At 37.6% G+C, this 24326-nt stretch overlaps 1 protein-coding gene across 3 annotated transcripts in view; it reads left to right on the forward strand.

Annotated features, from left to right (window-relative positions):
- FAM193A (family with sequence similarity 193 member A) overlaps positions 1 to 24326 on the forward strand; it is an 81938-nt gene that overhangs the window by 46598 nt on the left and 11014 nt on the right. For 2 of the 3 annotated variants that reach the window (XM_075148594.1, XM_075148592.1), the window contains 11 exons: positions 2506 to 2650; positions 8132 to 8209; positions 9810 to 9922; positions 10077 to 10319; positions 12290 to 12443; positions 12545 to 12724; positions 15754 to 16005; positions 18423 to 18621; positions 19932 to 20204; positions 20541 to 20823; positions 23614 to 23800. In XM_075148594.1, coding sequence (XP_075004695.1) covers positions 2506 to 2650; positions 8132 to 8209; positions 9810 to 9922; positions 10077 to 10319; positions 12290 to 12443; positions 12545 to 12724; positions 15754 to 16005; positions 18423 to 18621; positions 19932 to 20204; positions 20541 to 20823; positions 23614 to 23800 — 2107 coding nt within the window. The remainder of the gene's footprint in view (positions 1 to 2505; positions 2651 to 8131; positions 8210 to 9809; positions 9923 to 10076; positions 10320 to 12289; positions 12444 to 12544; positions 12725 to 15753; positions 16006 to 18422; positions 18622 to 19931; positions 20205 to 20540; positions 20824 to 23613; positions 23801 to 24326) is intronic. The other variant, XM_075148593.1, reaches the window with a different exon arrangement.

Genomic DNA, 24326 nt, shown 5'->3' on the forward strand with positions numbered 1-24326 from the left:
GCTTATCAGATGTCAGACTAGAAAAGATGTTCATTTAGGGAGTGATTAAACATAGCAGTCTTGTGGGATGGAGGTTAGTAGCTGATATAAGATTAGCTGTGTCAGTATTTCACAGGACTGTTCATCTATTCAGGGTAAACTACCAGGGTCTTAGTGTGTTGTATCTTGTTCTGCTACCTAGTCAACACCTCTGGTTTGTTTAGGAGGCACACTCAGTTGTACAATCTGCAGACTAGCTGTAAGACCTGTCCGTATGCTTATCAAGAGTTAATTAATCAGCAGGGCTTCTAGATCAGACACAGCATTTCATAAGGCTGTATTTTTCATAATCAGTATTTAAGGAAACCCAGTCCTTTCATAGGTGGGTGACTAGTTGCTTCCTGATGAAGGTGTCTATATGAAAGGTATTTTAAAGTCTAAAAAACCTTTCTTGTGTTAAGATGCATTTGATTACACGCAACCACTGACATGCCTCCTACATTCAATGGACTGCTTTATCAGGGTTTGGTAATGAAGTAACTAACTGATACCTGGGGCTTTTCTGTCCTTTTTGCTTTCCCTGTATGGGATGGGACAGTCTTCAGGGTATATGCACAGCTTCAGTTAAATGCTGTTTGCCAAAAAATTCTGGGTTCCTGATCAAGATACACAGGCATACAGTAGGATCTATGTCAACAGGTATGCCTTGGAAGATTCAGTTACTGTAAAGTAAGCAATTCTTGTTAAGTTTTATGTATGTGTGATGCCTTTTATTACCTTTTTTGCTGCAGTCCAGGAATATATTCCACCTCTGTTTACAGGGCTGAAATATTACCTAGACTGTTGCTTTATACTTGCCTGGGGAGTGTAAGTATATTTACTAGTAGCATGTTAACCTTTACTCAAGAGTCACAATAAAAATTGGAAATGTAAATGCTGTTGCATTGTTAATCTAAATTTTTAGAAATGAAGTTCTTTTGCTTCTAACTTGAGAGCGTATTTAAAAAAGATTTTGTGCACAACTAGTGTTTGAAAGAATAGTACTACTGAGCAGCAGTTATGAGAACAAATTCTTGACTTCTGTGCAGTAGGGATCAGAATTTCACGTAATTGCATAATACCAGAAACACAGGCTTCAAGAAAAGTAGTAAATTGTGATCCAGTTACAGGAATTGACAGTGTTTGCACTGATAGTGAGGAAGCATTGTATCTTAAAGTCACCATATTCCTTTAAACTGCTTTTTGTACTCTACCAAGCATGGACTTCCCAAGTTTTTAATACGCAGAATTGCTTATGCATCCTTCTAAAGTGGGTGTGTTGCAGGTTCTGGGCAAAAACAACAAAAAAAATCAAACTTGAGTTTATTGCCAAAGTCATGCTAATAGCTGTAACTTAATGCTTACTGAATTGTCTGTTTGCTCAGCTCTTCATTATGCTTAATTGCCATGTTAAAGTTAAGGGCTCATCTTTGCCAGATGATAGGCAGGACTATGTAGTTCTTAGGTTGAAGTTAGCATTCTGTTGCAGTGGAAATCTGTAACAAACCTCCCTGAAATGCTGGAACTGGCCTTAAATGTCAAGTTTAGAGATGCTTGAATTTTGGTTTTTGGTACCAGCTTTGACTCGCCACACAACCTCTGTGCCTAATTAACTACCAACCAGTTTCCTCTTAATTACGAAGTAGAAGAAATGTTGAAAAGCTTCAGTTTATTTGTGTCAATTTACAGGTCATTATAATTAGTGTGCTTTAAACACACATTATCGTATAGAATTTTGTCTTTTTATTTATTTCTGAAGTGAAGTTTTCAGGAGTTTGCTTATTTACTTAAGAATCATTGTGATGATGTGCTCTAATAGAGTTGGTTTTTTTTTTTTTAAGGAATTTGCTGTACAAAAATGTAGTAGAAAGGAAGGTAAATCTGTCTCCTCTTTCTGGGACTCCTTATAGAGACAGTCATCAGTGAACGGCATAACCACATTTTGAACTTGATGCCACTTGAGTGATAGTAGATAACTGCATGCAACCAAATTATCTCAGTTGCCTCATTCTACAGCACTTTTCCCAGCTGGAACTCCAACTTGTCTAGTAATCTTTTTAGCGTTGATCATGAGAGTTCTGATGAACAAGCTTCTGGCTTTATTTTTACTATATAGCTCTTCAGTAAATAGTCAACATGTATATATTTAGCCCATAGAATTTGGAAGGATAAATATATCAAGCAAAAAAATTTGAATAAATATGGCTCAGTAGATTTGACATCTGGTTGCCCGTGGGAAAGAGGCTTTAGAAATGTTGCACTTCCCACATTCTTGCTATTGTTGGTTACAGAACATTGGAACAAGCAGTTGTTGGATATTTTTTGAAAAATGGCTAAAAATACTCAATTTTGGGATACAAGCATCTATGTGGGCCTAGGGGTATCAATAACTGCACTTTAACAACGCTTTTTTGGCTGGCAGAACTTAAAAGCATGATTTTTTCAGTGAAATGTCTCTTCTATAACAAGTGCTATTTGAACTTTTAGGCTTGGAACAACGCACGATTCCTGTAGTGAAGATATGTATAGTACCTTGCTACAAAGGTATCATCAGCTGGAACAGGAAATGGGTCAAGTTGCTGAAGCATGGCTTGAATGCCAGAAGAGAATAGATGATTATGTTGATGAACAGGTAAGAATCATGTAAACAGTCTCAAGACTGATTATGTAGGGAGCAGCCCATGCAAGGCTGTACCTCCAGTGAAGAGTTTCTTTGGTATTTTTATCCAGAGCTTTGAAGCAACAAAGCAACAAAAGCAACAAAATGTAACTTTTTTCATTGATGTCTTTCAGAATAGAAAAGAACACTAACATGCCAATACGTAATGGTGATTGTACAGAAACATCTTCAAATTGTTGAAGCAGATTGTTGTGCCATTGTTTAGAGATGGTCTTTGAACATTTTTGAATGACTTTAGCCTGTAAATTACCCATAGCACAGTAATCTGAAACTTTCTTTGTAGACGTCACTAGGAAAAGAAAAAAAAAAAACAAACCCCACCCCACAAAACCCCCTAAGCTTCCAAAATAATAATGGCATTAAATGAAATTCAGAGGAAGAGATTGCTTTTAAAAACTATTGCATGTTGCATAGTGTAATGATGACCTTTGTACAGCTGTCAAAATCAGAACTCCAGTCTCACTACATAAATATTTGAGACCTCTGAAGTTATCCTTTTTTAATTAAGTGTATGTTCTGACAGCTGATTCTTCTGAGTTTGTGCTACATTTCAGAAAATAACCAGGTGGTTGTGCTGACTCCTACATTGTCAAGAGCTTAAATTTCAGAAAAATAGCTGTTTATTTTGCAAGTGGTTGTTTATACTCTCCCAAAATTGTTCATGTGATTTTTGTCTCATGTTCAAAGAACTTGGAATTTTTTTAAAACACTCAGGATAACGCTTTGAATACTGTTTAGTTCAATCTTAAGTAAATTAGAGAAAGAATTGAAAGTCTTGAAAGAATTGAAGATACAGAATTTTATAGAACTTTTCTTATATTTTGAGGTTTTATGAGCATTAGGAATATGGAGGTCCAATTTGAGATTTAATAATATATAACAAACATATTTTACAAACATATTTCAAAGTTTTATAGTACATTGTAAAAGTCCTTCAGAAGCTGTTCCCTGTGATGAAGATTTAAGTGAACTTTTACCATTAATCCCAGTACCTTCAAGACGGAGACAGGACATAAATAATTTTATTTTTAGACATTGTTCTATATTTGGGGTCTGCATCTGTGAGCTATTAGTTATGATGTTTTCTCTTGGTCTGGCTGCTTTTGTGCACCTAAATGTTTGATGGCAGCTCAGTAAAATTTCATCATCTCACATTTTGTGCTACTAGAAGTCATGGTGTCAGGGTGTCGTGGCTATCTGATATTGCCTCTCCAGTAAGAAAGGGAGCCCAGTTCACTTCTCATCATTCCCTTATTTTTCCAAAAGATGACATTTCTGTAGAGTCACATTCATATCAGGCTTCTGACTGGTTGATCTGCACCACTTAAAAATCAACTCTTAACTGATTTTTCTGTATTTCTCTGTATCAAGTGACCATGCAACTGCCACAAGTACTGTCTTACAGCATTTTTTTATCTGCTCAGTGAAGCCTGTATCCTGACACAAACAGAAACCCTTCTCCCATTTGGGGAAACTTAATATAATGACTTCTTATTTCCTAATGACCAAAAAAACCTGCAAGGGGGGTGTGTAGGGGAAACAATTCTAAAACTTAAACCATCAAATTTTAAAGGGGATACTGATATTTATATTGGTATTTATACATAGAAAAAACATTTTCACAATCACGCCTTAAAGCCCGTGTTGGTGATAACCTGTGGTTATACTTTCTTGATCAAAAATACATCATTCAGTATGACCATCTTACCTGAATTTGCAGTGATATTTTTGTCAACAAGGTAGAAATCAGAAAACCTGGCTACTATGGAAACTGGATCTTAACAGTGAATACATGTTCATTATTTGCTGCCTCTTGGCTTAACAAAATTGTGAGTTTTTATTGCTAGTGTATCAAAGGTTAGAACATGCAGACCACCACAGAGGAAAGCTTAAGAATGGTCCTCATTTATCTAGTGTGAAACTATACCCAAAAAAATGGGTATGTGGAACTATACCCAAAACTGTAGACAGGGCGTCAGCAGAGATGATTAACGGACCCTCCACTATGGTATGTTATGTTACTTTTTCTTGGGGAAAAAAAGTGAATAGCTTTTGCAAGCAATACAAATACTACTTTTTTTTTCAAAGACTGTGTAAGACAGCTGTGTCATGCACAGACATGTAACTTAATACACTGCTATACCATGTGTGTACGCTGTAATAAAATTTAGAATAAAAGAAAATAAACAAATAAAATTTGTTCATATCAGCACTTGTATTCATCACCTGTTAAAATCTGAGGAAGATGTTTAGGGTATCTGGAATACAGGAGAATTTAAATGTATGCAGCCTGTACCTCCAGATCCTGTTTTTCTTACCAAATTTAGACTACATTTAGTTCAGGAGGTCCTAAATATATCTGGATCATTCCCGTAAGTAATGGCTAGATAGTCATATATACTTTGTGTGAAAGTGTTTCCTTTTTTTTACTGCTGGCTCCCACAGAAGAAAGGAATAGAGGAATGCCTTTGCCCAGCTGCACAAGAGCCTTGGGAGAGCTTCTTACTTGTCTCTCCATATTTGTGTGTGATTATTTTTTTTTTTTTACAGTCCTGGTCAACTTAATAGAAAAAATAGCATTGTACAGGCATAATTGTTTTTTGTCTTTATGGCACCTGTATAAATAATTGAAACACTCACTATTTTTGGGTGCTGAGAGTTTGTGATAAGAGGAATTATTTTTATTACTTCTAGTGAAACAGGTTAGGAAAATAGATTAGATTCACAGGCAGAATTTGATACAGAGTTTAAAATTTGGAAGCAACAAGCATCCTTGATGTATGTATGAACATCAGAGTTCTCACAGGTGATCTCGTGGTATGTGTCAGTTCTGACCACACTGCTGATTTTGTTCCATGATTAAATCTATTTCAGAATGGAAAATACTTGTTCACCTACCAGTCTCACTTTAGCATGTCTTATCTGATGGATCTCAAATACTTTTTAGCCTCAAATAAACAGGGAGGAAGGAAGAGGGTGGTAGTGGACTTCTCCATTGGGCAGCAGTGGTAGCATATTCATTGCAGATGTGCAAGATTGAAGTGTAAATTTTTCCGTCTGATGGCATTTGAATTTATCTCCCACTCCCTAGCACAATTCTTGGGCATGAATCGTGTGGTTTGTATTGCAGCTACTTTGCTCTGCTGAAATAAATATTCATTGGCGAAAAGAAAGAGGGGAGAGAAGTGATTTCTTATTATTTATGGAATTAATAACTTAAGATACTTGCAGGTATGGGGTGTTGGAAAGGCTGCGAAGTTGGAAGTAGGAAAACTTTGGCTTCAGACCCTGTTCCCATTAATACTTAAGAATACCAAGGCTTAAACCATGCTGTTTTCTTTGACAGTTTCTTGGCAGAGTTGAGTAGGCAGCTCCCAGTTAATGTACTGGCTGTTTTAAACCTAATTCTTCAGCATTAAAGTCTTCTCTTATAATGTATAGTGAATGTAGGTGCCTGTCTTTGATGGTGAGGATTCAGCTAGGTGGCAGGGCACCTAAACCAGTGAGTATTGCTGTGTTTAAATATAGCTCAAGGGTGCTCAGAAGCTGAGAGTACAGCCAGGATGAAATCTCGGATGGTTTTAGCCACAGACTCTGCAGTACCTTTTAGTGTGTCTAAGAAATTGTACCAATGGTTCAAGAATATTTCATACATGCTATTTTTTTAAAAAACACACGTGCACATGATAAATTCATATTTTGGTGTTAATATAACTTCACTGAAGCAGGGGAAATCAAAATCCACAGTAGTAATTAGAATTACATGCTGCTGATTGTTTCAGAAATTCATTAGGCAAAACTTTACCACTTAATACTGTTTCAAATCCCCAGCTTAGAATTTCATTTTCCCAAGTTAAATAATGATAATAGCAATAATACACTTAGGTTAATAGTAAGACTTTGAACTTTTGACCAAGTATGAATTTCTGGAGGCACGCTTTTGAAGAAAAAAAAAGAAAAGATTGCTAGTGGTATAACCTACTGGACTTCAGCTCACTCACATATCTCTATGAAGCAATTTGTTATATTCTATAAGGTGGTAGATTTTTTTTTTTTATTAATCGGGTAAATGAAAAGAAGAACTGTAAAAGATAACGTAGTGTTCTGGTTTCAGCTGGGATAGAGTTAATTTTCTTCCTAGTAGCTGGTATAGTGCTGTGTTTTGGATTTAGGATGTGAATAATGTTGATAACACACTGATGTTTTAGTTGTTGCTGAGCAGTGCTTACACTAAGTCAAGGACTTTTCAGCTTGTCATACTGCCCTGCCAGCAAGGAGGCTGGAGGTGCACAAGAAGCTGGGAGGGGACACAGCCAGGACAGCTGACCCAAACTGACGAAAGGGATGTTCCATACCATATGATGTCATGCTGAACAAAAAAAGTTGGTTGGGGGGGGCGCAGCCGCTGCTCGGGAACCGGCTGGGCATCGGTCAGCGGGTGGTGAGCAATTGCATTGTGCATCACTTGTTTTGCATATTCTTTTATCATTATTATTATTATTATTTTCCCTTCCTTTTCTGTCCTATTAAATTGTTTTTTTCTCAACCCACGAGTTTTACCTTTTTTTTCCTCTGATTCTCTCCCCCATCCCACTGAGGGCGAGTGAGCGAACGGCTGTGTGGTGGGTGTTTAGCTGCCTGCCAGGTTAGACCACGACACCTAGATAGTTGTTTTTCCTCACTGATGAACTAGTGCTCTTAAAGTGTTGTGAGGTACAACAGGAGAAGCTTTGTTCTTGCATTTTGCTGTGTTAAAGTTCATGGAAGCTTTTGTGTTCTGTCAGAGTGAATTTATTTACTAAATCAGAAAAATATCATTTGTGTATAAAAAGTTATGGGCTCTATGTGCATTTATGGTGGTGTGATTCAGGGATGAGTAATTATAAAACATTTTTCCAGCCTTAGATAAATCATCGGCATGAAATACATTGAGGAATAAAAGTGGTAAATAGCATTAGTCTAGGTCACTACTTAATTTTGTTTACTCTTCTAGGTTTTTGACTTTTTGATGCGGTGGTTAGTTCCACATGTGGTAGGTACATCAGAGTTTGCACTTGAGCCTGTGTTGAGGCCTTGCTGAAAGTCCTGTATCTCTAGATTTTAATGGGTTTTAGTGGATCTGAGATGTTGAGGATTTAATGCCAATCACATTTTGTTGAAAATGCTATGAAAATATTTAATGAAAAGAAATATTAACATAAGGAATAACAGTGCAAAAGTCGGACTGAAAAATAGTGTAAATGAATATAAAATCTTATGTTTAAGTGACTTACCAAATGATTAGCAAATAAAATACACTTCATATTGACTAAATATGTAAGTACTTTCAAAATAGTATAGACAAGCTAGGTTTAATGAAACTGATAGACCAATTGACCACAGCGTAGCATTTCTGTGATTGAATCAATGAGTTCTCCTTAAATTCTGTTTTAGATGGCAATGAAAACAAAACAACGCATGCTAAAGGAAGACTGGGAATTTTTTAAACAGAGGCGTTTTATTGAAGAGCAGGTAGGATTTTTTTTTATACCATGCTAAGTTATACTAATGCTTCATGTATATTTGTAAGATGCAAACATATGAGTGTAGTATATTGTACTAGTTCTATATGATCTAATTCTGCAACTATGCCAGGCATGAAATTTGATCAGCTAAAATACAAAAAAGCAAGATCCAAGAAGAGTGTGTAATAGTATGTAATCTCAGTTACTACAAGGTGAAAACATAAGTACTGTAGTCTTAAAACTGAATACCAGTTGTTAAAATTCTTTATACAACAAAAGGGGAATTTTTGATGCCTTAGAATGGGATCCAAAACAGCCAATACATTGAGCATGGAGCTGCCTTAATGTACATGATAGGGAATATTGTGTTCAAGAGTTTAACAAATTCCCTTGTGTGTGCAGAGCTGGGGAGGGTCAACCATGGTAGCAGGGCAGATGGTTGCATCTGTTTCGACTCTGGAGATGGCTTCTACATCTGTTTTGTGGGGAAGAGGCTGAGCAGATCTGCCTTTTTTAAGCTGTAGCCAGAGAGGGGCCAGTAGAAGTTCCTACCTTATTATAAAACTGTCTGCTGTTTAAGACACAAAACTCTCTTCTGTAGTCTCAAAGTGTTCAAGTATGTGTTATGCTTTCCATAAGAGTGCAGTGTGACTTGGCTAGAGTCAAGATTGGATGAGGAACCTCTCCGTTCCTGTACCACTGTGCAGAAAGAAATGTTAGTCATGAGCCAGAGAGAGTATGACAGTACATTTTAATAAACTTAAACTTAAGCTTAAATTGGCAATGTCTCAAAGCAGTCATCAGTAAGTACTTTTTCCTATAAGGAGCATAAGCCTGTGTTAACCATGACTTTAGAACATCTGGTATACAGGGCTCCTCGGAGGACTTGAGGAAGAATCCTCTTTTTCCTTGATCCTAATTGGGCTTAAATGAGCTGTAAGCCCATGGCTGCTTAGGTAAGGATAAGGTCTGGGCATCTATAGAAATGGAAGCTTAGCACATCCTTGTTTAACCTAAGGTTTGTAGGTATCTAATGAAATTAGGTGCTTTCAGATTTAGGCCTCTGCCAAGTGGAGGTTATTTGGATTGTATTTTTTCACTAATGCGGTCAAGTCCTGTTTTGGGCTGCTACTTCATTCCTTGAATCTATCCCATTGTGGCTACAGAATTAGTCCTAATTCTTTTTTGCAAGCTAAGGGTGAGTTTGCATTCTCTCTCCATTTGTCAGCAGTGTCCTTTTGTGCATACCATGAAACAAGACAAGAACTGCTCAAGTTCAGAGTGCATCAGCAGAAATACCATGCAAGATGCACATACAAATGAGTCGAAGAGATGGACTTGGCCACTTCACTATTTCATAGTAGAAACATACTTTCTTTGAAGAGTTTCAGTGCCAAATGTTTGTTGTTTGTAACTTTGAACTTCTTCCTTTTTTTACTCATGATCAAAACACCACCTTCATGAAATTATTCTGAATTATTCTGCTTTTAAAATATTTTGCCCGAAGAACCCTTTTTGATTATGTAATTTGTTAATCATGATGTGCGATTGAATTGTTAATGGAAAGACTTGCCCTACTAAAACACTGCCTTTATAATTTACTTCAGCTTAATAACAAGAAAGCACTAGCTGGGGAGAACAACTTCACAGACACAATGAGACACATGCTGTCATCACGTTTGAGCATGCCTGACTGTCCCAACTGTAATTATAGAAGAAGGTGAGCTGATGTTTTTAATATGAAATCATAATAAATCGTTAATTTCTTGTTCGAGGAAAAAGGAAATACATTATTGGAACAAAGAGTGTGGTTACTTTAAATGAATGCTACTTAAACAAGGTCATAAAAATCTGTAATTTTAATTCTTGAACAGATGTACTTGTGATGACTGCAGCCTTTCACACATTTTAACGTGTGGCATCATGGATTCTCCTATAACGGATGATATTCACATTAACCAGTTACCACTACAAATTGATTCGGCTCCGGATTATCTATCTGAGATCCGCCCACCCAGTATGTCTTCAGCAAGTTCAGGATCAGGTTCCAGCTCGCCTATTACAATTCAGCAACACCCCAGACTGATCCTCGCAGATAATGGTTCTGCACCAACTTTGTAAGTTCTTTTTTCTGTTTTAAAATTTTGTAGTGAATTGAACTTAAGCAGGCAAGTTGCATTGGCTGACTATCATTATGTAATGCTAGTTTTGCCTCAGAAAATTATTTAATAATGGTATTGTATTCAGCAGACCACAACTCCAGTGCTATACGTTGTGCAAACATAAATTAAAAAAAAAATCCTGTAAAGTTCTTAAAAATTTCTGAAGACGTTGATTTAACAGTATTGCTAGAAATGTGTGTAGTATGTACTTTCTGCTTTGAAATTACAAGGACATCAGATACTGATCTACTTTAGAGCGTCATTTTAAAATGTCACATTTTCTTAGGCTGAGCAAGGGAACTGGTGATCTTTTCTTTGAGGGATGGTCATTTCACATGAATCAGTTTAGTTCGAAAAAAGCCTATATTAGGAGGCTTTTAGGATTGTTGAAGTTGTGTTAACTTGAGTCTTGCATCAAAAATTATTGTCCCTATCAGAAGTATCTTCCACCCTCTGTCCTTTATTCAGATCACAAAGACCATCAGATTTGAGGCATTAGTCTAATGGTAGGCTTGTGCCTTTTCCATAATTCTGAAAGGTTAAAACTGCTTGGTAGGCTGGCTTCTGTACATGGTTTGGCTACAGCTAACCAGCAGTCTCCTCTGTCATGTGAGATTCTAAAAGAATATTGGAAAAAAAACCCCAACTTCAGTACTGGTGGGAACACTAATGAAATAGCTGTTGTCAGTACAGTCAAGGGAATTGGCATTAGCATTCTGTGTTAATATGGTGTGATGAACGAGGATAGTGCAGATGTGTGGGATGTTTCTGATGAATATCCATCCCTTCACTAAGTTCAATTCCCTTAAACGTTTACCTTTGCGTCTGCTACCATCAATGGTTTAATCTTCCGTAACAGCACTTCAGTTTCTGAACCCATTTGGGGAGTGCTTGAAAACAGATTATGTAGCAGTATGTTTAGCTGCATATTCTTAAATGTGTGGTTTACAATTTCTGTAAACTCTCATTAGTTTTAGTGCTGAAATATCCAGAATTGTTCAATTTGTCTCTGCAGAAGCTAGTTCAGTTGAATCCAGGTATTATTTACTGTAAGAAGCCTATTTTTAGGGAAATACCACTGCTCCTTGGGGAAGGGCCATTTTATGTCTCATAATATCTGCTGTGTTTTATTTCCTCATTGCACATTTGAAATATGCCTAATGGTGCCATCATGTAATTAAATTTTGGCGCAGTATCTCATGGAATGCAAAAAGATAAAGTGCATGGTTTAAGAGCTCTTTTAAGCATTCTGGATTGCTGTAGAAACATGAACTAACCAATCTTTGCAACACTTCCCTGGAGCGGGTAATTAAACATTCATGTTCTTTTACTAGCTGTCTGTATGGAAAAAATTTCCATTAAGTATTTCAGAGCAGATTCTGAAAAGCACGTAGATCTGGGGTTGTCTAGGAACTAATTGCTACTGAGAAATTTGAGTTACTGTGATGTGTTCAGTGCTCCCTACTTACTATTACTGGTTTGATATTTAATGTATGGAAAAACCTGAATTTTACTTTTTTCCACTTCACACTTTCCGTGAAGGAAATCATTGGCAATCAAGGCTTTTTTCATCAAATTAAAGGTCATCCATATCCTGTCATTATTAATTTGATAGATTCTTGGTCAGAAAACAGTGGTGGAAAAATATTTTGCACAGAAATAGCAGAGAATCTTATTTTCGATCCAGTCTGTCGTTCAGGCACGCAACTACTATATTCAGTAGGATTATACAGCAAGTTGCTTGATTTTACTTGCTTGAAAAAATAGGTTCAGTTAAACAACTTGGAAGACAATCCTTTGGCTCCTAACTGGAACATTTATACAAGTGATGCCCTCCATTTTATTTCATTTTGGTGTTCTACCTGCTTTCACAATAACTGAGGTTACCGAGCACTGTGATTTATCTAAGCCTCTTTTCCCCTCAGTGGTAGTGATGATGAAGATGTTGCACCGTTATCAGCAAAATTTGCTGATATCTACCCACTGAATAATTATGACGATGCAGAGGTGGTAGCCAACATGAATGGAATTCACAGTGAGCTAAATGGCGGAGGTGAAAATATGGCATTGAAAGACGAGGTACAGCATTTACAGTGTCATATCTTTTTCTGGCAGTTGGATGTGGTCACTGGAGAAAGGCCTGTCCTTCACCCCTATGCTAATGAGTTAATGTTGTCCAGTCTCCTCAGGTGAGCAGTACTAGCAGCAGTTCCTCAGAAGCAGATGATGAAGAAGCGGATGGGGAGAGCAGTGGTGAACCACCAGGGACTCAAAAGGAGGAAATGTCTCTTGGAAAAAGGGCATTAAGGAAAGATGAAGCAAAAATGGATAGTCCACCCCCTTCTTACCCCAGTCAGCAGGTATAGTAATCTAAAAGAAACCCTTTTAGTAAATTAACTTTTGAAATGTGGCTGCTTGAATGACAAGACACTTACATCTTCAATTAAATATTTAACTTTTAATGTATTAGGTTATCAGTAAGTAGGTATGTTACCTAAAATATTTTTCAGCTGATTGTATATTGTCGTGGCTAATATCTTCCTGTAGTCAAAGCCTGAAATATGTTAGTTATATTGAAGGTGGCTTTAGTAAAAGGGGAAAAAAGTTTATTCCTGCCTGTACGAATGAGAAACAGAAACTAAGAAGTGTTTCTGCTTGGAAGTTTGAGCTTGGTCTCTGTTAAATGTTAATGTTAAGTTATTTGAAATTAATTCAGGGGAGGAGGGGGAAATGATGCAAGTACTTAGTTAACAGGCACTTCTTAATATTACATCTGAGGACTAACTTTCCCTGTTGAAACCCTGTGTAGTTAAATCCATTGGATGACTTATGGCATGGGTCTTGGGGTACTTGATGATTTTTTTTTTTTTTTAATAGTTTAAGATTATTAAGCTCTTTATTGTAAGGTCACCAAACCACTCAGAGAACAAAGCCTAGAGTATCTGCTCAGCAGGTAGTGGTGTTTGGCTGAGCACCAAAGCAAAGCATCCAATGGACTTGTCTTTTGCGTGTGGCTTTTTTGTGGCTTTTAATCTGAGTTACCCTGCAGCTACCACCCACGCTCGCTGCTTTGAGAGAGAAGGTACCAGTCACTTTTATTGCTTATTGTACAAAAGAATCCACATCAGAGGGGGCACCTTTGAGAGCTTAGATGACAGTCAGGTGGGAACTCCCGTTAGATGTTCCCCTGGGATTAGGATGTTTGTAAGGTCTTCGTTCCACTGGAAGTATTTTTTCATGTGTTAAGAGTATTAAGCTACTTTTCTTTCAGCAAGTATGTTGAGATTTTTTTTCTGTGTATGGCTGACCAATGGCATAATACTTATATGGGCTGAGACCTCTGTCAAACTAGCTTGAAACTGGTGAACAGATTCAGCATTTGTTGTGGAAATCAAATAAGTCTATTTGCCTTAGGGAAGCAAACTAAAATGCAGGATAAAAAGGTGGCTTTGACCTTTCTCTTTTTGTTTTTGTTGAGGAAAAAGAATTTTCTCAGAATTATTCTGAGGAACTCTTAATGACTTCTTTTTTTAGCCTGATTTTCTGATCAGAGCTGGTATCTACCTTGTAGAGCTGCATTCAACTGATTGATTTCACTGGTACATGTCATGTGCATTTGAAATTTTTTGGCATCATCTGTTGGGGTTGCTCGTTTACTCGATGTCTTTATTCTTCTGTGGATTCCTTTTCATGCTCAGTACCCAAAGGTTGGTTAGAATTGGATTTTGAATCTCACCACACTGTTTGACATATTTCTTCCATTTTCATTTGTTAGTAGATTAGTACTGGTTTCTTGATAATACCAATCTTTTTTATGAGAAAGTTATTTTTTCTCTCTACACACCTAATTAATTCAATCACTATTTTGTTTATGAAATCTTTGGTTGTTAAAATATACCTTGTGTCAAAGACTATAATGCTTTTAAGTGGTAATGGAGAGTTATTTGTTTCTGAGAGGAAGGCATATTGAAGAATACTACCTGTCAATTCTTTTCTAGAAAGCTAAGTTAGCTAATGTTACTTTTTGGAAAAATGTGTACTGCCACATTGCTGGGAAAAATAGCAGTTGGGAAGTGTTCCTGGTATTGCTTCTGGTAAAATTATCTTCCAGTGAAATGTCAGATGACAGTGGCAGGATAAAGTACTGAGCTGAGAGAAGGAAATGGAGCTGCTCTTTCCTGGGCTGCTTTTTTTCCAGAGTCTTGAATGCTTTTGAGACAACAGAGGCTAATGATACCTTGAGATCTGTAGAAAGCTCTAATAAGGCATGGACTTCTCATGGTTGATGCAGTTATGAAATGTTTCATGAGAAATGTCTGCTTCACACAATCGTGGAATAGTTGAGTTTGGAAGGGACATCTGCAGGCAGTCTAGTCCAGCCCTCCTGCTCAAAGCAGGGTCATCTAGAGAAGGTTGCTCAGCACTTGAACATCACCAAGGACGGAGGCTCCAGAACTGCTATGGGTAACATGTTCCAGTGTTCGAGCACTCTCACAAATAAATAAACTCTTTAAGCTTGAGTAGGATTTCTGTATTTCAGTCTGTGCCCATTTCCTCTTGTCCTTTCATGGGATGCCCCTGAGAGGAGTCTGGCTCTCTCCTCTTTACGCTCCTCTTCCCCACCCACTCAGGGAACACACTGATAAGATCCCCCTGAGTCTTCTCTTGAGGCTGAACAGTCCTAGCTCTCTCAGCCTCTCCTTGTATGACAGATGCTCCAAGGCCTAAATCATCTTTGCGGTCCTTCACTGGACTTGCTGCAGTATGTCCATGTCTCTCTTCTACTGGGGAGCCTAGAACTGGACCCAGCATTCCAGATGTGTCTCACTAGTGCTGAGCAGAGTGGAAAGATCACCTCACTGGACATGCTGGCAGTGCTTTGCCTAATGCAGCCCAGGACTACTTCCAACTTTATCAGCTAATCAACCCTTATTGCTACTTTCTACACATACTGTTTTTCCATATGCTTGGAAAATTGTGGAAAATAATCATCCAATTTGATTTTTTTGTAGTGGGGTAATTAATTGCCTAGTAATGATCAGATGCTGTCAAGGTTCTTATTCCTGTCTGTTCTTGATTATTTGTGTCAGTATCTTGCTTCTTGTCACTGATAGTGGACATTAAATATTTGTATAGTATGAAATGCTGTCAATTTTTAGGGCGTTCTTTCCTTAACCAAGATAAAGATCCTCCATTAGTGCTTTTACTTCACTACAAGGTTTTTCCATTGGTATTAGATGAAAGAATTCTGTGGATGCTCTGAAAGTATTAATTGATGTATGCAAAATGAAATAATATTGATGATTACTAAGAAAAAAGGATGGGGGAAATAGCTGATTTTATTGTCTGTTGAGTAGATTGAATTTTTTTTTTTTTCCCCCCCTGACAGGCTGACCAAGGTCCAAATGCTTGTGAATGTCACGTTTGCAAACAAGAAGCCTCAGGTCTAACAGCCTCTGCACTTGCAACTGGACGCTTGCCTGCTGGCCACCAGTTTATGAATCCTGAAAAACCTGCACATCCTGCACTTCACCTTTATCCCCACATCCATGGACATATACCATTGCATACAATTCCTCATCTGCCTCGTCCACTTATCCATCCCACCTTGTATACAGCCTCTCCCTTTACACACAATAAGGTAAGCCTGACAAAGGAGATGGATGCATCCTGGTCCCAGGAAAAATACTGTACACCTGTATAAACCAGCATGACTGAATATCAATGAAACCATGAAAGTTGCTTTAAATTGTGGTCTGTTTATTGTAGTCCTTTTGGAGGGAATAGTGAGGGGTAGGGAATAGGGCAGATTCAGAACCGATGGAGGGTTCATACAGCAGGGCTAAGGGTAGCTTTTCTCAGGAAGACTGGTAATTTCCTTACTGTGATTAGAAAGAATGTGGAGTCAAATAAGTCTTCAATAGTGGAAACAGTAATGGGGCTTTAGTCAGTGTGATAGGACTAATTAAATCTTCATTTCCTATATATTGAAAGTCAAAATTTAATATTCCATTTTGGCAATAATATCCTGAGGTTTCTAGTTCAAAATATTAGTGATATAATTTTTTCTTGAGACAATTGAGGCATAGGAGTCTATTTTTAAGTGGTTTTGTGCTTTGAGAGAACTTGCTTTTTTGCAGGTTCTGCAAAATTCTTTTGACCCAAAACTTGTAAGTAATAAACAAGAGATGTGGAACAAGGATTGGGACCAGGTGACTGCTTTTCAGAAGTATGAGTCAAAAGCAAGAATTACTATTAATATGTTGTTGTTTCATATAGTATTTAAATCAGTCGAACTGTGGGTGCTGCTGAAAGGGGCAAAGCCTTTGTCGTTAGGTACATATTCCTGTCATCTCCCTTTCATCTGGTCCCATGATCCTGTGGTTGCAAGGAGAGTAGATTAGTTCACTAAGACGACTATTACTTACTCTTACTGTCCTTCTTAACATCCACTTTGTTTTTTCCTGTCTTATCGGTGTCCCTTATCTTTGTTGCAGTGCACCAGTTCCTTAACTGTAGTGTGCCAGCCTGCCACTTCTCAACAGCCCACTGCCATTCTTCTGAAACCCCTAATTGTTGTTCCCCACCTTCTGCCATCCTTCCGGAGCTCTTTTTACATCCTTTATAGCAGTCTACTCAAGCTCCCATCCATCTACTCAAGCTCTCATCCCTGATCTCTGCTGTCTTTCTTTTCAGAAGACCTTTCTGTAGTGGAACAGCTGCAGTGCACTGTCAAGGCTACACCAGAAGCCCCATGCAGAGTAGCAGGCTGCTAGCACCGAGTGGCTTTATAATGCACGCCAGATCTATTAGCTCTGGCACAGCACCTGACCCAGCTGGGCTCCATGTACTTATGTTATGCTGGAGCTAGAAAGACATATGTGGAAGCTGAAGCTTCAGGGAGCTTTCCCCTTTGAAGAGCCAACTGAATTCAGCAGAACTGGTAGTGAATGAACTAATAAGCCTTGCTGGATCAGGCTTGATTCATCATGGATAGGCTGTTCTGCCCTGTGAAGTGTTTCTTTGTACCCATGTATACGAGTTTTATTTTATGCAGGATGTTCCAGCCTCTCCCACCTTCACCATTAGTCAGATAGTGAGAATCTTTCTGTATAGAAAAAGGAGACTGGGATATAAGTAGTTTGCTTAGCCGTGAGTGTTTAGACTTTCATGTCTGAAATGTCATTGGACTCAGCTGATATTTTTAATACCTATATCTACTCCTGTGTAGCTTTTCATTGCATCAAATCTGGTGCAAAAATAGAACACTTTCCCTTGGCTTTTTTAAAGGTGACAGTAATTGAACATAATGCTTGCATTGCACAAGCTCTCCGGGAGAAAGTTACATTTTAGTATGTGAATAAACAATTTCAGCTAGAAGAAAGGGGGTAACCCAGAACAACATACCTCTGTAAAACAAGAAAATACGTGTTTCCTTTTTTTTCCCCAGTTGCTTCTTAGAATAAAAGGGTGTATTCCTTGCCTGTTAAGTTTTAAGTGAGGAACCTGTTAATACTTGGAGATGAAAAAAGCAGAAGAATATCATCAACTTTTAGAATGATGTTTTCAGATAATAAGTGTTTTATTTCTTTTTCTACTGCGCTTATTTTCAATCCTGACGTGTTTGTAATCCCTTTATCACAATTGTCTTATGTGGTAATGATTATCATGTTTGGTTTTGGCAGCTTGGGCTTTGAAAGGTAATAATTCCTTACAAGTTCTACGTTCATACAAATACTGTTTTTAATAAAAAATGAGAGCCTACCAATATATGTTAACCCAAGTATTTTTGGAGAATGCTTTTTTGTATTCATCAGTTAGCTGAATCTAAAAGCAATGTTTGTGATTATAAAATATAAACATAAACATACAATCTGTGTAATATGTTATCTTCATTAAAAATTAACAAACCATTCTTTTTATCATTCTGGGAAATATTGTTTATTAAGCTTTTTATAATGCCTTTCCCAATTGAAACACTATGATTTGAATATTGCTGTTGGAGTGACTGTGTAAGCAAACAGAATATTAATGAGGAAAATACTCTTTATTTTGTAGGCATTACCGCCAGCTCCAGTTCAGAATCATACAAACAAGCATCAAGTATTCAATGCATCTCTCCAAGATCATATTTATCCAAGCTGTTTTGGGAGCACTCCAGATTGGAATAGCTCTAAATTTATAAGTCTTTGGGGATCAGAGATGATGAACGACAAGAACTGGAATCCTGCTACATTTTTGCCTGATACAATTCCTGGTGAGGGTTTGTTACTACTTCACACTGACTAGTTAAAAGCCTTATGTTTTGAAATGGAGTGTGGCACTTTTTTCCAGGAATGGTAGGTTTCATCATCATGGTTTTATAAGATGGGATTCTGGCAGAGATTTGCTGCCATTTCTACTCCAGTGGGGCTGAAAATTGAAAAATAAATTCTTATGTACTGGGGAGAGGATGCTAAAGCCAAAAGAATAGCACACTATTTTTCACCTACAGTGATTGCAGAGTTATTTTTGTCTTCAGAAGTTTAGGGTTGCAAAGAAATGGGAATTAAGGGGAAACTTAAATAACTTTTGGTCTCCTGCCACAAAGGCCTGTTCTTTTTCTACAAGGTCATAAGAGCGCTGGTAACACGGTACTACATCCTACTTCTTCTTGTAATGCACAAAGATAACTGCATTGTCATTCAAAACAATAGAGGCATAAATCAAGCAAAAGATTAATTTAAGCCAGGAAGCCTTTGGAAATACTAATGGTTAAAGTGAAAGAGAATAGAAGAGAAATAACAACATATATAGATATAGATATGTATCTTTCCATTCACATCATAGCAAATATTAAAATGCGTTTTTTATTTTATTTGACTTTTATGAAGAAGGAAGCTTGGGTTTGTGTGTTGGCTTTTTTCAGACTGATCTGCTGCTAACTTGTGTCAAGCTACTACAGTGATATTAAAAAAGAAAGGCATTAAAAACCTCCAGAAAAATTCCCTGCTAGCATAGCTCATCCATTTACAGATGTAGTTATGGGTAGCTGTTCCAACAGATGGTTAGTGGCTTCCAAGCTTGAGTGGAAGGTCTATCACAAAGGTGTTACTGTAGTTAGCTGGAGTTACCAATAAGTAAAGATAAGATTTATGATGTTATATTGATAGAAGGATATGTTGATCCTGCTTATAATTGTTGCATGACTAACCTGGACTTCGGATATTGAAGCTTCTATACTTAGCATGTAAAATGGTGTCCAATTTTAATCTTTAAATTATAAGTGAATAAAGGTATCTGTAGCATGTTTGCCACTTGTGAACACACATTTAGTAGTGTTCTTAAAATTGTAACTTTAAGGTTTGTGACTTCTGCTCTGAGACTTCTTAGCATTTTTTGTTACAGCTATATTATTTGGGGGGAAGGAAGGGGAGAGGCGGATCGCCTCACTAATCCTACCAAGCCAACACTAACAATATATCCTTGTTTGTCTGCATCTAAATTATTGAATGTTTAATTCTAAATGCCATAAAGACAATTCTGTAATTCTGTGATTCTTAATTACTTTGTGTGTTGCAATTGAAGGGAGTGATATATTAGCACCAGCGCTCTCAGAAATAAGACCCGAAGCACTTCCTACTACATCTAGCAATGAAGCAACAGCAGTTACTGACAGCAAAGAGAAAAAAAATGCTGCAAAGAAGAAATGTCTGTACAATTTCCAGGATGCCTTTATGGAAGCTAATAAAGTTGTCATGGCAACCTCTTCTGCCACTTCTTCTGTTTCGTGCACAGCTACTACAGTGCAGTCAAGCAGCAACCAATTCAAAGTATCATCCAAGAGACCTTCATCAATAGGTAAGGATTTGTAGTTCACATACAGCTTAGTAACTGACTCAAGTACATTTAGCTAACCATAAAGATTTGTATATATTTATTTTAGTAATACTATGTATCTTGATGATTTTCTTTAATTGCTGTTCTTACTACTCTTGAGTCTCTGTACTCCTGGATTAAAGAACTTTGTAAAAGACCTTGGTGTTAGAGTTTGGGACTGAAGAGAAAGGTGTTGAAATACTACCCCATTTTTACAGAAGCTGAGAACATCCAGCACTTTACATGATTGCTTGGGTAGTTAATGGAGACTTATTAATTATTTTTAATTGTAAGTAGTTTCTTTTCTCCCCAATTTAGGTGAAGTGTTCCACAATATTAATAAAGAGGACCATAGACATTCTGCACCAGTTGCACCACGAAATAGTCCTACCAGTTTAGCATCCCTTCCTTCACTGTCTCCTGCTGCACTGTCTCCAGCCTCTACACCACATCTTCCAAACCTTGCTGCTCCTTCTTTCCCCAAAACTGCTGCAACAGCCCCTGGATTTGTGGATCCTCATTCAGGTCTTTGTCCTACTACAGTTGCACCTCCTACTTCAACCACAGACAGCTCTGTAAGTGCCCCACCAAGTGTCTGCAGGTAAGTTTGTTGTTGTTGTTGTCTTCCTTTTTTACAGTAGAAAGGGAATTAAAATACAGATACCTTTTCTCCTTTGCCAATGGTTGTAGCGTGAAAGAAGAGCTGTCTGTGTTCAGCAAATGAGACTGAGTTCTGATACTTAGTACGTAACTTGGTGTGAAACTTTACAGGTATGATTTCCATTGCAGAATCTAGTTACTGAGTTTAGACGCTTAAAAACGAATGTTTGCTCAGTTTTAGAAATGTGGCCCGGGGTAAATAAGTCAAGCTGTATTCTTTCTTACTCTGTCATTGTCACTAGTGGTTGCTGCTGCTGACACACAAACCTGTTGTATAATAATGTATCTGTTTTCTGTCATTTTGGCATTACATGGCAAGCAGGAATGAAAAGCTGTGAAAACTTAAGGAGTCTGTAGACAGTTTTAGCTCAAACTATAAAAAGGTCATACGTACTCTCGAAACCTGCGACATAGTAACACATTTTCCTGATTGCCCTTAAGACTTTTTAGTCAGTCCCACCATGTATACAGGGGTTGAAGTGTGAAAGGATGTTCTGATTTCTGAAGGTTTTCAAAGGTCTTGGAGGTTGAGAGGAGTTTGGAGGAGCTGTCTGCTGGTAGTGTTATGTATTGTGGCAGACTGACAATGGTGCCAACACTTTGATATGTCTGAAGAGTGCAGGCATAACAGAAAAGCAATTGAGTCATTGCTCTAAGTACTCTGACCTGTAGGGCTGTGCTCATGGTTGCTATGAATGTAGTCTCCTGGCTGCTTGTCCTAGTTTCGGCTGAGATAGGGTTAAATTTCTTCCTAGTGCTGTGTGTTGGATTTAGTATGAGGAGAATGTTGATAACACACTGATGTTTTCAGTTGTTGCTAAGTGCCCTCCTAGTCCAAGGACAGCTCCCGTGCCTACTGACTGAGCTAGGTACACGAGATGGGAGGGAACGTAATCAGGACAGCCAGCCCAGCTGGCTAATGGGGTATTCCATACCATGTGACGTCATGCTCAGTATATGAAGGGTAGGCGTGATCCAGGAAGTACCGATCGCTACTTGGTTATCGGTCAGCGCGGGTGGTGAGCAATTGCATTGTGCATCACTCATTTTGTATATTTTATCATTATCATTATTATTTTCCCTTTTTTTCTGTTCTATTAAACTGTCTTTATCTCAACCCACGAGTTTTTCTCACTCTTACCCTTCCGATTCTCTCCCCGTCCCACTGGGGGGGCGGGGGGAGTGAGTGAGCGGCTGCGTGGTATTTGGCTGCCTGCCAGGTTAAACCACGACACTACTGCAGTAGTTTTCAGAAGATGATGTGAGATTTAGGCAGAGTTAGAAAACTGCATACCTGAATTGCTTCTAAAAATGCCCTTATTTCTGTTACCAACTCGTTTTATTGATGATACCACAAAATAAGTAACTGTTCTTTCATGCTCGAGAAATTATTGCAATTTTGTAAAGAAACTTTCTTACCTAGTGCAGGAAGAGAATTGAATATAGGCTATTTAATGCAATAGAAATCCAACTTTTATCATGATCTCCAGGTGCTAACATGATAAAGTAGTTTTAGTTCGTAAGGAATGAACTGGGAGAGAACCCAGAAACAATTACGATTCATACAGTCTGTATGAATCAGTGATGTGCTATAATGGGAAAAACTTCTTTATCCTCTAGTCTTTCAATCTAGCAACTTGAGTGACAGAACTAATGAAGCCTTGATTTCTATGGAATTGTATCAGTTACCCCTAGCACGTGCTATCCCACCGTGCCGCTGGGCACTGTAATGCTAACTCTCAAACAGGGAGGAAACAGTGATGCCAAGGCTGCTCAAACTGACTAGTTAGAATGTTTGCACTGACTGGCAGTATCTCCTGTTAGGTGCAACAGTTTTGCATGCCTTTTCCCTAACTAGGATACTGAAGTTTTTCATTCAATTTTTCATTCTGTCCTGGTCACTAATTCTTGAAAAACTTAGGGAGCGGCTAAGGGGAATAAGGTTAGGAAGAAGATTCACATATATTTTGCAGATAAGACAGATTATGGCCTGTTTTCACCTTTCTAATATAAGAACAAAGAAATACTAATGCTAGATGAGTGGAATTTTTTTAAAATACTTTTTATATTTGAAGCAAGATCACATCAGTTTTAGAAGAACTGGACAGTAGATATGTTGGGCGCATAGTTATGCAGAGCTCTGGAAGTAATAAACTGCTATGTACCTGCTTATTGAAGAGACATGCTAGTATTTTCCCTTGAAAATAAAGGTGCAAACAGGGTAATGGGAACATTTTGGTTTTAACTGACCTTGAATTTTTTATTTAAGTCAAGATTTTGAAAAAATCTATCTAAAACCAGGGGGTTTTAGAAATAAGTTGAGTGTTTTGCAACTGCACAGCTCTCTTCAGACCACAAGTGATGAGATGGGCAGCAGTTTCAAAACAATTCAATTTTAAAAAGCTAAAATCACTGCTTCTGAAACTATTTTATCTGTTTAAAGCCAGGAAGAACAGTACCAAAACTCATTCTCTAGGCTGCTCGTTCAGTGAGTCACTAAATGAGTTTCTCATCACTTTCCCATGTATCATCTTATTGTGCTGCTTGGTTTTGAGCATCTCTATTTGAAAGCTACTGGATGAAGGCTTTAGGATTTGATGCATCACTGGTGGCTGATATCCCAGTTTGAGAGTCATTGTTCCTGACAGATGTACATATAACTATATATGTTTTGGGTTTTTTTTTTTCAAATACCTAAAGTTTTTATAAGCTTTTTCTTAATTTAACATAGTGATCCTGATTGTGAGGGCCATCGCTGTGAGAACAGTAACACGTATGATCATCAACAGTATGATGGAGAGGAGAGCCAAGATGAAGACAGCTGTTCAGAGCATAGCTCCAGTACCTCAACATCCACAAATCAGAAGGAAGGAAAATACTGTGACTGCTGTTACTGTGAGTTCTTCGGCCACGGAGGAGTAAGTTGCTGGATTTAAGTTTTTTTTTTTTTATTTGCTTTTTTGTCCCTTACTCATCGTTGATTGCATGTGAGGTATCAGACTGCAACTAAGGGGGTGGCATTGAAGCTCGCTCAAGAGAAGTACTAAAAGGAGTATGGTTAGAAAGTAATTTTCCTCTTTGAAATAAAGAATTTAAACAAACCTTTCCAGTTGAAAACAATTCAAGAGCAATGAAAATGACTAAAAGATTTCAGAAACAACTGACTTGGATAATAGATACCATGTTTGACTGAAACTGCAAACAGGGGCATTGAGCCATTTAAATAACTTTAAAAAAATCCATGCACTCATCTGTAGTAGTGTAATTATAAATAATGTGATGAGTTTGAGTAAAAGTATACTTAATATAGGATATTTTTTAAAATGTTCGTGGCAATGTATGAGCCATTCTCCCATATGTAAAAACAGCAATCCTCAAAGTATTCATTTTAACTTGATCTAATAAAAAAGAAAAAAAAAGAAAAAAGAAACTTTTCTTACCTAC

Source organism: Calonectris borealis, chromosome 4, assembly GCF_964195595.1.
Source record: "Calonectris borealis chromosome 4, bCalBor7.hap1.2, whole genome shotgun sequence".
In the NCBI taxonomy this organism is placed as follows: Eukaryota; Metazoa; Chordata; class Aves; order Procellariiformes; family Procellariidae; genus Calonectris; species Calonectris borealis.